This window comes from Narcine bancroftii, chromosome 3 (genome assembly GCF_036971445.1).
Source record: "Narcine bancroftii isolate sNarBan1 chromosome 3, sNarBan1.hap1, whole genome shotgun sequence".
Classification (NCBI taxonomy): Eukaryota; Metazoa; Chordata; class Chondrichthyes; order Torpediniformes; family Narcinidae; genus Narcine; species Narcine bancroftii.
In genome coordinates, this window is record NC_091471.1 from 185,288,858 (window position 1) to 185,304,051 (window position 15,194).

General features: G+C 35.3%; 1 protein-coding gene across 5 annotated transcripts in view; it reads right to left on the bottom strand.

Annotated features, from left to right (window-relative positions):
• The window catches only part of cds1 (CDP-diacylglycerol synthase (phosphatidate cytidylyltransferase) 1), a 160,964-nt gene that overhangs the window by 59,764 nt on the left and 86,006 nt on the right, over positions 1-15,194 (bottom strand). For all 5 annotated transcript variants that reach the window (XR_011353995.1, XM_069926065.1, XM_069926068.1 and 2 more), the window contains exons 5-11: positions 14,231-14,370; positions 11,875-11,933; positions 6,382-6,464; positions 5,915-6,002; positions 1,670-1,738; positions 871-1,023; positions 68-187 (exon numbers count right to left, since the gene is read on the bottom strand). Coding sequence is in view for 4 of the 5 variants with exons in the window: in XM_069926065.1 (XP_069782166.1) it covers positions 68-187; positions 871-1,023; positions 1,670-1,738; positions 5,915-6,002; positions 6,382-6,464; positions 11,875-11,933; positions 14,231-14,370 (712 nt within the window). In the remaining variant the exon portion in view is untranslated. The remainder of the gene's footprint in view (positions 1-67; positions 188-870; positions 1,024-1,669; positions 1,739-5,914; positions 6,003-6,381; positions 6,465-11,874; positions 11,934-14,230; positions 14,371-15,194) is intronic.

Sequence of the window (15,194 nt, forward strand, 5' to 3'; positions counted from 1 at the left end):
TCCTCAAAATATTAGTTGTAAAATGTACATTATTCTTGAGCTCTAAGTTACTAGTTCTGATACTTACTTTAATTTTGAAAGCTCTTTTAAATCCACTGGCAAAAAAGCCTCCAAAAGGCCCAATTAAGGATGCAAACGTAGAAAGAGCAATGCTGTGTATCTGGAATGGGAATAAGTGCACTGTTTTCTGCATGGAATAGAAAAAGAACAAATTGAAAAACAAATGTGAAATTATCAGCCTCCATTTAAAGTAACCAAGCAGTGAGATTCAGGTTTGATTGTGCCATATTAATTAAGTTATATAAAAATGTCAATTTTGTCAGTTTTGCATTTCTGGCAGTTTGCAAGAATAGAACTATACAATATATAATCAGTATATAATATGAACAGGATATTCATTCCATTCATACATATAGTTTTGGAAAAAAATCAGTTATGCAAATAATGCATTACTTTTATTATTAAATTTAAAATTCAGATCAAATTCAGATAAAGTCAAAATTTCTTCTGACAATAGAACAAATAATCCTTTACCAGCCTCTGTTAAGTGTTTCATGTTTCAGGGCTCCATTTCATCAAAATTGTAAATCCATGGCGAGGATACATTTTTGACATTTTAATCTTAACTATTGCTTAGTACTTATTTACCATAATCTGTATCCAATTGTTTACATCTGATTTGTTTTGACTTGGACTCTGCTTTGCTCACCTCAATTTGAATGTTGCATGTTTGTTACCATCAGTTCTTTTAAAAGGCATTATATTTATATCTCATTACAAAATGGTCTGCAATTTTTTTATAAAGAGCCTGGAATACATTTAAGTTGTTGCTTGAAAAAAGTTGTAATGTACAAGAAAAATGTAACTTACCCATCCTAGGATAGATTGCAGCAAAGATGGAAGTGTATATTCCTGCAGGTGGAACAGGAGCGAAGGCTCACAGTCAACAATGAAGCTATTGGTTTCACTGTTGTAATCCACTGGACATACAAAGTAATTGTAGTTCGACAATGCATAGGCAAACTAAAAAATAAATAGGAACTCAAGAATAATAAATCCTTTAAGAAGTGCATAAAATTGCCTTATAACAAATCTGTCCATATTCAAACATTATATGCATTTTTAAAAGAAAGTTTTCTTTTTATAATTGATTTAAAAAATCATTTAGAGCAATCGAATTATCTACAAAATAATCTGGTGGACTTGAAAAGTTAGAGAGTCTCAAAAAGTGGAGAGAAACTACACAAGAAAGCATAATCAATTATGATAACCGCATCAAAATCAAAGGAATCAGAGTTAAAATATATCAGATAACTTCCTTCTTCGTGAAACCAATTTGGTGAGCGATTAATTATTTTCAAATTTCTGATCATCCTTTGGTTGCAGTTACTCAGATATTTCCAATAATTGACATCAAAAAATATTCTCAAATGTAACTCACTGGTATTCAGCACATGATAGAATGCTGGTCCTTCAAATAATTAATTAAACTTTTTAGACTGAGAAAGGAAACGTTAGTGGTCATGGGAGAGACTAAGTCTGCTATAAATTGTGTGTATTGTGCGTGCGTGTGTGTGTGTGTGTGCGTGCGTGCGTGCGTGCGTGCGTGCGTTTATATAAAAATATAAATATATTTATAATATTAAAAAAATAACATAAGTCAACCTACCAGAAATCCAAACACAACAGTTGCAAAGAAACCACCAATGAAACCTTCCCAAGTTTTCTTTGGAGACAACTGTAAAGCAATACAAATTAAGCATGTTAGACCATCAGCTACAAATACGTTACTACAAAGTGGCTACATTACAGACATGTTTCCATTTAACCTGCTCAGTCTCCAATCCCTTGTTCTCCTGGTTTATGAATGCTTATCAAGCACAAATGAAAATTAGAATAGTGCATAAAACTACAATGTATAATAATCTCCTATGACTCCAATGTTGTGTAGCATATCAATCTGCATTTATAATTACCTAAATGGGAACCAAAATTAATAACAATGGATAAGGATGCTCCAATATTGAAACATCTGCTTAATATTCAAAAGAAAGTTAAATTAAAAATTGATGGAAACCTTTTATCATTAAAAACACCATTAATTAATCCCCTTTTAATTTTTTCAAAAGATCATTTTTTTAAATATCTGGAATAATAAAAGAATTTCTAAATTGGAAGATTGTTATGATAAGGATAGATTGATGTCATTTGATCAATTAAAATTAAATACAATATTCCTTGTAACACCTATTTTGTTATTTTCAATTAAGAACCTATTTAAGAGAGAAATTATTAGGATCTAATATGTTTTTTTAAAATCTTACAGATTTAGAACAAATTATTGTTGATGGAATGACTAAAAAATTCATTTCAATAGCATATATGTTGTTACAAGAACAAATACCTAATGTAGGTTTGCTTAATTCAAATGAAATATGGGAACAAGATTTAAATATAATAGATCAGCAGGTTTGGGAAGATTTATGTAAAGTTATGTCTAATACTATTAACGTAAGGTATAGATTACTCCATTATAATTTTTTAAATCAATTATATATTACACTTCATAAATTGAATAGATGGAGGTCAGATATATCAGATCAATGTTTTAGATGTGGAAAAGAAGTTGGAACTTTTGTTCATTCTACATGGTCTTGTTCAAAGGTTAAAACTTTTGGAATTTTTGTTAGTAAGCTTTTACAATTAAATCCTGAATTATTATTGTTGGGAAATTTTGAGAATATAACTCCTAAATTATCTTTGTCAGATGTTCAATTGAAATTTATTAAGTCAGTTTTGGTGATAGCAAGGAAATGTCTTGCTGTTACTTGGAAATCAAATGTTTCATTGGCATTAGAAAGATGGCATACAGAAATACAAAGTTGTATCCCTTTAGACAAAATTGCATATAATTTAAGGGGTAAATATTCTGTATTTTTACAAGTTTGGAGCCCATATGCTAGAATAATGAGATTAAAATTATAATTTTTTTCTGTTTTGAATTCTTCAAACCAGCGGTTTTCCCTTAATGAGTAATAATTTTTGGAAAAATTTTCTTTTTGGATCTTTGAGCGTCATATGAAACAATCCAAATTAATATACAGCTATGTTATTCTGTATTTTATATTTAGATTTTCATTATTGGGATTAGATTAGGTTGGTGGGGGGAGGGTTTAGTTGGTTTAAGGGTTTTTTTTTTAGCTTTAGTAGTTTCTTTAGTAGTCGTTTTTCCTTCTTTTCCTTTTCTATACCATCAACATATATTTGTAAACACTGTAATATTCTGATTTGATTCTAATTGTTATATTTATCATATTTGTTTGTTTTAAATAAAATATTCAATTTTTTTGATAAATCTGTATTTGTGAATGGATTTTCAAATTCCGAACTATTTTGAAAGAAACATTAAATTTATTCAACATTAAATCATAGAACTAGTACAAAAGCTTTAACTGTTTTTAAACAGTTCCCATATTAATGAGATTATTGCATTCTGCGCAATCAACTGCAGATACTCCTGAAACTTAATTCCCTCAGAGTATAGTACCAACATTTTGATACCTCCAGTTCCCATTATCTTCATGGGGGCAACAGTACATTTAAGTGAAAGCCTTGTTTTCTTTTCATCTCACATAACTAAAATATTTTTTTATGCTGTCATTTGGGGAGAAATATGGAAGAAGCCAAAACCTGACTGGTTCACAGAGAAGGGGACCCATAAACTTTGAGCAGAGTCCTTGGGGGCCCCATAGCCAAATAAAAAAGAATGAGAATGACTGTAATAAACTCTCCCGTGAAGTGGATGAGTTTAAAGGGAACATGTAAGGGAGGGAGCTGTGGAGGTACAGGGCACCGGTAAACCAAATGGTGAACCATTGGAATTCTAAAAACCATGAGACATTGGGTTATTAGTTTTCAGGAATGAACAGATTAGAGGATGAGTATTCGCCATAAGCGACATCTTTGACACTTCAAAGCCTTTCCAATTTTTATAATGCTTAATTTAGGAACGCAAGTGAATGTGCAGCATTTTCTTGGATGAGTATAGCTCCATCAACACAAGAAGTTTCAAAAGAAGTACAATCAACCAACAGGAGTTGGAGATTAATTGGGGTATTTTAGCGGCACTGGCTCATGGGCTGGAAGGGCCTGTTACCATGCTGTTCGTCTAAATATAAAATGTTTAAAAAATTAAATTATAAATTTAAAGTTTATATTTGATTTTATCCAACACAAAATAGTCCATGTACTTGAGACCCCAGCTAGCACAAACATTCATTCCGGCCACCACAATCATACAGGTTACACCATTTACAAAAAGCACAGAAATTAATTATTCATACTACTCAATAACATTTTGCAAACAAGTGGCTTCTATTACCACGAATAAGAACAGAAGGCACAAACAAAACTCTGCAGCTTTTCATCCAAGTCACATACCATCTCAACTTGGAAATATATCAGTGCTGTTTTAGAGTAAATTCCAACAGCATTGTAGGATTACCTTCATTGGAAAGACTGCAGTAATTCAAAAAGATGGCTCATCACATCCTTCAAAATAGAGATGGGCAAAAAAAATGCTGATTAAAAAAATATAGTTGATAGGATAGTTAAGAAACCTGTGGGATGCTGGGCTTCTTTAGTCAGGGGATTGAGTTCAAAAGTCAAGAGGACCTGTTGCAACTCTGCAAATCTCAGATGAAACCACATTTATTGTGTTCAGTTCTGGTCACCTTATTAAAGGAAGGATGTGGAAGCTATGGAGAGGATGCTCAGGAGATTTACCATGAAGTTTCCTGAACTGGAAAATAACTCTTATGAGGCAAGGTTAGTAGTGCTGGAACTTTTCTCTTTGGAGTGAAGGAGGATGAGAGGAGACTTAATAGAGGTCTACAAGATTCTAAGAGGCATAGATAAGGTAGACATCCAGTGCCTTTTACCCAGGGCAGGAGTAGCAAACACCAGATGTCATCAGTATAAATTGAAGGGAGGATGGTTTAGGAGAGAAATCCGGGGGGGGAGGCGAGGAGTTTTTTCGTTTAAAAAAAACACAGAATTGTGGGTGCCTTGAATGCCTTACCCTGGTAAGGTTGGTAGTGGAGGCTGAAACATTAGGGGCATTTAAGAGATTCTTACCGGCACATGGATGAAAGAAAAGGGTTTAGGTTTTTTTTAGGTCGGAATAAATAGGACCACAACATAGAGGGTCGAAGGGCCTGTACTGTGCTTTAGTGTTCTCTACACTCTTAAAAACACGTTAAATATTTAAAACAATTCTATTTGCCATTCTTCAAACATCAAATTTTTCTCCTCAATTTCAATACACCCCTCTGTTAATCTGGCATGCATTTAGATTTTGTAATTTGGCAGCTAGGAAGTCTAAAGCACTGCTGAACTCTATGAAGAGTTAACTACTACCATTACAGCTGTCCTTGGGCCAATGTTCTGTTGTCTGAAGGGCTTCACATATGAATAACCTGGTTATCTTCTGCCCCCTGCCCCCAACAGAACCTTGCAAAACTAGGCAGTAGATTGACCCTGATATTTTTGGACTTGCCAATATCTACCTGGAGGATACTCATGCTCAAACAATACTTGATTTTAGACAAGCACTTTGAAAATTTGGACCCAGTGGAGCAGACGTGACATGTACTTATCAGTATGCAGGAAGAATATGAAACTATAATTTGGATGTTCTGACCAAGGAACTACATAAGAGAAAAACAGAGAAGCTATAGATGGATCAGTAAGAGACATTGGAGTATAAGGAGATATTATTTTAGTCCAATGAATATGCCTAATTCCATGTTAGACTAAAATAATATCTTCCTATTCTCCAGCATCTTGTAATGATCCATCTAGAGCCTATTCATAAAACTATGTTTAAGTTGGATAGTTTTCCTAAGGATCTTACCTTAATTAATGGAGTTCTCCCAAAGAAGAAACCAAATAGGTACGCCATTATATCATTGCAAATTACAATTGAAATTGGTACAATAAACCTGAAAATAGGGAAGAAAATTGATTCGATCACTGAATCCAAAGCTACTTGAAATCTACAAAATTTGGAATTAATCAACCATTTCAAATAATGCACAATTGGGTTTACAACTCTCGGGCACAAGAGAAATGTGCATTATCTAGGTACTTCTAATTACATGGCTAACAATGCATTTCCAAAACCAATCAATTGTTTTATAAAATATTTGGAAAAGACAAAATAGATGATCTTACCTACCATAAGATCAGGCAAATTCAATTAATTATGGGGTTTTGGGGGGAAAAATATATGCAGAGAAAGAAAGAGGAGAATTTAAAACAGAAAATCAAGATTTATTCAGGAAAGCTTAAATATGAACAAAATGAACACATTTCACTTACCAGATCATCCCTTCAAATAAGTTCTGGATCACCAGATGAGACTGAGTAACAATAATTAGTAGTGTTACATGCGTCCAGCCAAACTGTTAAGTATAATCAAACAACAATTACTTATTTTGTAAAGTTCATATTTCTTCTTTCAGTTTAACAATCTTATTTCAGTTTCTTAGTGAATTGAATAACCTGATTCACATGAAGTGCAGTAAAATCCTGGTCAAAATTTACCACAATCCAATAACACTTCAGTTTATAAATTAAGGAATTATTTATTGTTAATAAAATTATTTTTCTATTGACTTAATTGTTTCTTACACTGCAAGCCCAGAGATGTATCCTTTCAATTACTCTCAGGGAAGTGATTTGGAATGAGGACATGATCAACTGGATAATGTACAAGTTCTTCCAGATGAAAGGTCACCAATCTGAAACATTAATTTTATTTCTCTCCGCATATATGCTCTTCGACATAATGTTTCCAGCATTTTTTGCTTACTGAAAGCAACTACTGAAATTTGTTATAAATGAATTGTCCAATTGGATGTAGATTAGTGGAAAAATGGTTCAAATTACAATACAAACAAAATGGAATTAGACTTACACCTAGCTAAAATTTAAGACCAAAACCATCACCTACCTGACTCCCAACCACATTATAATAGGCCACCATTTTACCAATGATCCCACCTTTCTCCCCAGCCAGTGTCAAAGTGGATCAAAATATTCTGCTGAATCAGTTTCCAATCTGATATTCTTTTCATCACCACAACCTCTAAGCTCCATCTCTAGCTTTGTACAGATCATGATTATTTTTTGCCATAGAGAAAATTGATCTAATTTTCCATTCACCATATTCGACGAATTACAGCTCATCAAAAATTCTACTGTTCATTTCCTAGCTGTATACACCACTATCTCAATGCTTTATTTTATTTTAAAAAATCAACCCATCTCATCCTTCAATTCCTCAAATCTGAATTTTTTGTAGTCCATTTTAAAATCACTTTGCAATACTTCTAGCCACCTCTTTCCTGTGCTACAGTTGTATTCCTAGTAATTACCCATTCATTGGATCCTTCCTCTTGTACCTAAATACCAGAATCCAAAAATGCCTTTAAACCACAAACAAATCTCTTTAGTCTGCTATGCAGGACTAATTTTAATTGAAGACATACAGCACTGTAACAAACGGTTTTGGTTCACGAGCCCATGCTGCCCAATTATACTCAAATGACATACAACCCTGGTACATTTTGAACGGCGGAGGAATGGAGCACCCAGAGGAAATCCATGCAGACACAAAGAGAACGTACAAACTCCTTACAGACAACAGCAGATTTGAATGCCAGCTGATGGCGCTGCAAGTGTTGCTCTAACCACTACATTGACCATGAAGAAATCTTACATTTCTCCCCCCGACGTGGAAAGCAAAACTATTGCAATATTTTTCTTTTATTCCTATACATTTAAGCAGTATCTCAGCTGCCCTCTATTTGCATTTCATGGCCTTTTAAATATTCAATTGTGGTTGGTGCACTGTGCAGCAAACAAAAGAGAAAACCACACAGAAGCTGTGAGTGAGTTCAACCAACCAACTGATTTTACTGGAACTCTCCAAGAGCTTATCAGCACCATTTCCATGATCCTTTTTGACCCTTCCCACTGGGACCATTGTGATGTCAGCCCAGTGCGAGCCTGCTCCTCCGTGACCCGGTTCACTTGTGGATCAGTGCAGATCACTACATGACCCCCTCCCACCAACCAGAACCAGTGTTCAGAGATGCTGAGTCCACAATTCATATGTTTGGAAGGCCAATCTCTCTGCCGCAAGGTTGGAACAGTTACTGGCTGGTCGAGGAGAAGGTGTGCCATTTTGAGGCAGTCGATAGTGAACGTTTCCTACCTACCCCCAATGTCCAAAAGGCATGTAGTCCCGTTGTGTTGTAACACCTTGTATGGACCCTCATATGGGTGATGAAACAGCATCTGGTGGGTGCCTCTCCTTATGAAGACATATTTGCAGTCTTCAAGATCCTTCAGGATGCAGGATGGAGCTGCATGGAGCTGAGGTTGGTATGGGGGCCAAGGTGCCCACCTTTTCACGAAGTCACATTAGCAGTGGCATGGGTGTTTCCTCCTGGCTGCAAACCAATGGCACAGACTCTCCTGGGATGGTTAGTGGGGCCCCATAGGCAAGTTCAGTGAGGACACAGCCAAATCCTCCTCCGGTGCTATGCAGATGCCAAGGAGCACCCAAGGCAGCTTGTCCACCCAATCCAGGTCTCGGAGCCATGCCATGAGGGTCGTCTTCAAATGCCGATGAAACCTTTCCACCAGGCCGTTAGACTGTGGGTGGTAGGCTATGGTGTGATGTAACTGGGTCCCTAGGAGCTGTGCTAGTACTGCCAATAAACCACACGTGAAATGGGCCCCCCCATCTGACAAGATATTGGAATGAAGGCCGAAACAGGCTATCCAGTTGGTAATGAGGACCCTGGCACGGGATGTCATGGAAGTGTCTGAAAGAGGGACAGCTTCCGGCCATCAAGTGAACCTATCCACCAACGTGAATAAGTACATGATGCCTCTAGAAACTTGCAGTGGCCCGATGATGTCCCCATGGACATGGTCAAATCATCTTTGTGTCGGTAGAAAGGACTGAAAAGGGTCTTTCATGTGCCTCTGCACCTTAGATGTCTGACAGAGCAGACAAATTCTGGCCCAGTGGCCGACCTGTTTATCAAGGCTATGCCACATGAATCTGTCTGCGACCAGTGAGTTGTTGCCCAGAGCAAAGGGTGGGCAACCCATGTAGCGCACCGAAGTCATGTCACCTCCATGTGGCAGGAATGATGGGCCTAGGTCAGTCAGTGGACACGTCACAGAGAAGTGTGGCTTTGGATGGCCCGAAATGTACATCTTCCAGCTGTAGCCCTGAGACTGCAGGGCGGTAAGCTGGTTAATTAGGGTAAAATTTGGCGGCACTGGTTTAAATGGACAGAATCAGTTTCTACCATGCTGCAAATAAAATTGTAAAGAATTAGGACTATTTTCACTGAAGCAGAACAAAGGGGTATTCAGTACACAAAACTGCAAGTTTGGCAAGGGATTGACGGGCCTGGATTTTACCAAATTTTGATGACAATTCTGAACAAAAGCATTGGTGTTTCTCAGTGAAACTGTATTTATGTTTTAAGACACCCATGCAAACAGAGGTCCCAAACTTACTGACCAAGTTTCACTGATACTTTCTCAGCTCAGCCCTACAACTGGATTCTCCTGCTGAACAGGAGTTTGATGATAGCCATCAGCATTTATGCTGGGTACATCTTCAAGCCTATTAATTTGATTGGCAATTATCGGAGTGTGAGAAATAATATTTTTTTAATTGTGCATTTTGCTTCACTTTTATTTAAAAGGCTTAAGAGTTATATTTGTTTTAATAATAATTTTTTACATGACTCTGAATGTCACAATGAGAGTTGATTCAGGGAACAGATTTTCCAAAGAATTTTAAGGATAGAGACTTTGTTCCAACTTCTCTACATTGCCCCTTTACTTTGCACCTTGGTCTGTAGCCGATAAGCTCCAACAGTCTGAACAGCAAGATTAGCCTTCTAAATTTCAAAGAAGCAACTTCAGAGGAATAGGGAACACATTCCTCCGCATACCCACAAAAAGCTGAATTTCCACCATATAATCAAGGGAAGAGCAGGAGGGTCTATAAATAGGCATAAATAGGAATAGCTGGAACTTGTTCAGATGTGCTTGGAAATACATTATGTTAATGACAGCTAAGGTCAAGTCAATCATATTAAAAGAACTTCAGAAAGAATATTTAAAAAGAGAAATGGATAATATGCAAAAATGCACTGGCATACAAAATAATTACTTTCTGCAATCATATTTCTGGGTTTATTTTCTGACCTTTTTATTTTATTTATGCTTGAAGCAACTTCTGTAAGCGCTCTCCAATCAACTAATGCAAATTGATTAAAATACAAAATGTTTGTTACAAATTGAAAAACTAATAACATCTCACAAACATGATTTACACATCTGAATTATCTTTTATAACTAATGGTACAGAAATGAAAGATCAACAGCAGGATATTTTTAAAAATACATATTTCATGCCAGTGGCATCCAACTGCCAACCAGTCATACTAGAATGTATGTAATAGAATTACCAGATAAAAAGATCCAAGAATTTGTTTTTTGCCAACCTGGTAACCCAATAACAATGAAACTGTGTTTCTGGTGGCTTGCCACTTTTAACTTCCTCATCCCTGTCTGCTACTTCTTATGAGGAACAACACTTTATCTTTCATCTGGTCATGCTGCAGAGTATAATTTTGAACTCCACTTGGTTTCTTTCTCTTTCTATCAGAAATGGCCATTTTTGCCCTCCTCCTTTTCCTTTCATTCTAGCCTGCTGAGCACATTCCAGTCAGCTAAACAATACGTAGACTTCATAACATTACCAACAAATTTCACAGAGAAAGAAGCTTAACATTCAATAGCTGCATTATTTCGCCTTATCCTAGGAACTTCCTTGTACTCACTACTACCTAGACCAACTGGTTTTCTCTTTCTCCCTTCTGCTAGGGTCTTCAATTCTTTCCACCGATGCTACTTGACCTGCAGAGTTTTTCCAGCATTTTCTATTTTTAAAATGTAACAGAATTGTTGAGTGATTTTGGTCAATTAGTCTGCACATATTTAGATACAAAATTAGGATCCGTCCAATTGTGAAAAGTAGTGCAGTCCCAAAGCACCTGCTCCTTTTAACAATGTGTTCAAGTTTAATCACATTAATTATTTTCCAAGTGAGGAAGTAGCTCATTTCTAGAAGAACCACCAGTAAGTATATTTATGCTATATGCCTGAATCTGTTGGAAACTGGGTTCAGATTGTTCAAATATAGCAAGGTATAAAGAAACCTCTTTATGGACATCATAAACCAAAATTTGACCCTCTTCTATGTCACACTGGCAGTTATATTTTAAAATACAGGAACTGAACATTGTTGGCAATGCCAACTTTTGTAGACTATCCCCAAGAGTCTCCAAACTCTGTATGCTGCCAGGTTTTTTTCTCCCCGATAAAATAAATAAAATGGACTTGAGGAGTCATTTGGGCCCGACTAGGCAAGGATGGTATCTTCCCCATCTTAAAAGGAACTCATGAGACAGATGGATTTTTTAGCCCTTCTGGCAGTTGCATTCCCATTAGTTTTGACACTGGTCATTGCATTCCAGATCTTTACTTAATGGAATTAAATTCCACAGTTGCCGAGAGATTTGAACATATCTCTCTCGCTTATTTGTCCATCCCTAAGAATTGATGCTCCATCAACGTAACCAATATGCCATCATACCTATCAAACTGAAATCTGATCTATTATTTACTATAAGATATATTTGTAAAGCTGGTGGCAACATGAAAAGTCCCTCCATTTACATTAATAACAACAAAAGAAATACGGATACACACCATGTAAAACTGTAGTCGGTAATGTTTCTTCACTAAACTCAGAACAAACATGCAGAAGCCTGAAAAGTGACAGCAGGAAGTGTATTAGCCTTCTTAAGACAAAATACAAATGAGTTATGGTGAAAGCCATTCTAATATACCAGCTCATGCAGCCTTCATGCATGCTTGCAAAATTCCTTTTCATCGTTGGTTATAAGGAATTGCCATATAATAATATGATAATGATCTGGAATATCTTCAATTAATGTTAACTGAGTAATTAAAAATTTTTAAATTTATCAGTATCATACCTTACAGAACATATTGCAAAGTATAATATGTTGGCGAACAGAATCCTCCCATCCCACACACATTTAGAGGGAGGAAAGATCAAAATTAGAAAAGGAGGGCCATCTCTTCACTTCCTCTGACCTTTTGGGATCAAATTGTATTATTTCTTAATCATTTGGAGAAACTGAAACATGAGTTGTTGTTCCAACAATGCAATCCAACATTAGTCAATCTTACACATAAGATTCAAAATGTATATTTGTAAATTCATTTAAACATTTTTTTCTGATCTAAAGCTGCTGTACAGGAATTCTGTACACTGTAATTGTAGATAGCATATCTACTATCTCAGCTATGTCTTCATGTGAAGAAGCTTATCAGTGTGTAATTGCTTTCTTTACATGAAGGCAGAAGGGAAGAAGAAAAAAGAAAACTGTTTACAGATTGCAACTTCAAAGTACTGCTAGATGCTGTTGATTTAACTGCCCAGTTGTTGACTGAACCAGTTTCCAACAAATACTGAAAGATGTACTGCTTATTTAATCTTCTTCTGGTTACAATGCAATTCAAAGAAACCACAAATAGATAAAACATAAGATTTTCTTTAAACACATGATAATATGTAAAATAAATCAACTAAGTTAAACTAGTGAGGTCAATGTTAACTCACTAAAGCTTTTGGCAATATGCTGAATTCCAATCAAATGACATGCACACTAACTTTGACACATTAAAAGTTTGCTTTTAACCTCATTCATCAAATTATATTTCAAAATATGACAAATATTAAACAAAAAAATTCCTTGATAATCAGATAGATCAACTTAAATTTCATGGTTAATTTCATTTAAATTGAACTAGTCCAGAACTAAGCAAAGTATGAAATATTAGATCAAAGAAAATGCTAACTGTCTATGCCAGATTTTATCTGCTGTCACCAATTTGCTCTTTCAACAAGAACTTTTTATCCCTGCATAATATTACAAGCAATAAAATCTACAAGCTTCTTTCAGGTTCCCTTTTTTTTGAAATATATATGATGAAAACATTTGACAAAGCAGAAAAACTTAGAAATAAAGTTGAAGAGATCCCAAAAGTATAATTATGTAGTTTTCTTTTACACTATCAAAATATTAAAATATAGTATGCTATCGCATAACTTCCTCAAATTATCACCTTCTAAGATGATTAAATAGCAAAAAGACCAATTTATTTTTAAAAATGTATATTTGTGACTCTTTAATTAAAATAGTCTGGGAATTTAAAAGCATCCTATCCTTTTAACACAAAATATTTCAAGGGAAGCATATTTTTATCAAAATTACAATTTGTAACCTGATAACTTTTCTATGTGATATAATTGATTCCTCTGCATGCTTTAACAGCTAGGAATTTCCCTATCCAAAGAGATTTGATATTTATTTAATCATCAGATAAATCGTGGAACTAAGTAAACTGGTATTTTATTGGGCTGAAGTACTTCCAGAATTATTCACAGCGGAATGAGACACAAGCTTGCCATCTTTCTTTTTTTTAGCAAAACAGTACCATCAAAAATTTTGCCTTTTCTCTTTGTGTTTGCAACTGACTGACTTGCTGGATATTTCAGAATTCCAATTTATTATAGGCCACTTTGATATAGTGCAATTGATGTAAATGAAAAATGCTGAAATTGCTACACATTGTTGTGTACTTGCATATCTAGAATACACATTCCAAGAAGGTGCAGTTTGTTGGTTGTTCACTGTAAATCAATACTTAGTGTAGGTTCTTGGCAAAGAAGAATAAAAGGGCAGTTCATGGGCAGGTATAAAAGTGAACAAGTTGCAGGGGGAAAAAGAGACAAATAGATTTCTCCCCTAGAGGCCAAGAAGAACCTGATAGGCCACACAATCTTTTCCTGTGTTATCCTAAATATTGAGTAGTGATAGGCAATAGCTACTAGCTACATCAAACATTTTGATGTTACAACTGCAAGTTCACTAACACTTGCATTATTAGAAACAGTAATTTTGCTTTTAATTACTTCTAAATTAAATGAAAGATGCAAAATATATTCATTAATGAATGTTTAACATTTACTTACCTGCAAGGTAAATAGCAAAAGAAATGAAGCGATGATAACGGGCTAGGAACTGAAGTGGCATTTCCTTCCGCACTAGTGCACCAAAGTAATCTGCAACCGTTTCCCCATAAAAGAAATAATTTACACAGAGAAGAATGTACCTGCCAGAAAAAAAATTAAATTAGGGACTAGACATGAAATGTATGCTCAAAAATCAAAATAGCACTTGATCATTTTAAGTTGGCAATATTTTCAACTTTAATTTTATATTATTTTATCAATTTTTCAAAAAAAAAGCTATTGCCTTCTCCCTGCCACTTCTTAGCTTTTTTCTCTTCTACCTTTCCACCCATATCCATTGGTCTGTGCATCTCCTCTTGCCCCTTACTCCCTCACCTTTTTATTCATGGACTTGCCTTCTTTTTGTTCACACCTTGATGAACGGCTCAAGGCCAAAATGCTGGCTACCCTTTACTTCCTATTGATGAGTGACCTGCTGAGTTTACAGCACTTCTGTTTATTCCAAGCTATTTCAATGAACAGACTGCACCATATTGACAATAGTATTTTGGGTAGAACCCCTCATATTTATTATGATGAAAATAAAGTATGACCACAAAGGTTGCAGAATGTCAGGGTAAATTTCAGACAGTTGTCAAGGTCAAGTCAAGAGAAGGTAGTTTCTGAAGCTGACTGTATGTAATCTATGGTTTATGGTCTCCTGCCAATTAAATGGAGGAAATTTCTATTGATATAGTTTTGTTTTTGGAGTAAAAAGTGCCAGAATTAGGACAGATTAAGAGATTTGTAGAAACGTAAAGCTCTTTTTTAAAAAAAAAATGCTTCACTGAAATCTTATCAAACAAAAATTGATGCTACTCCAAATGAGATAATTTGGCAGTGATCTTTATAAATGTGTTCTATTTTGTGTCTTAAAGAGGAGGGGAAAATCCATGAAGGACATGGAGAAATAGATACTTGAAGG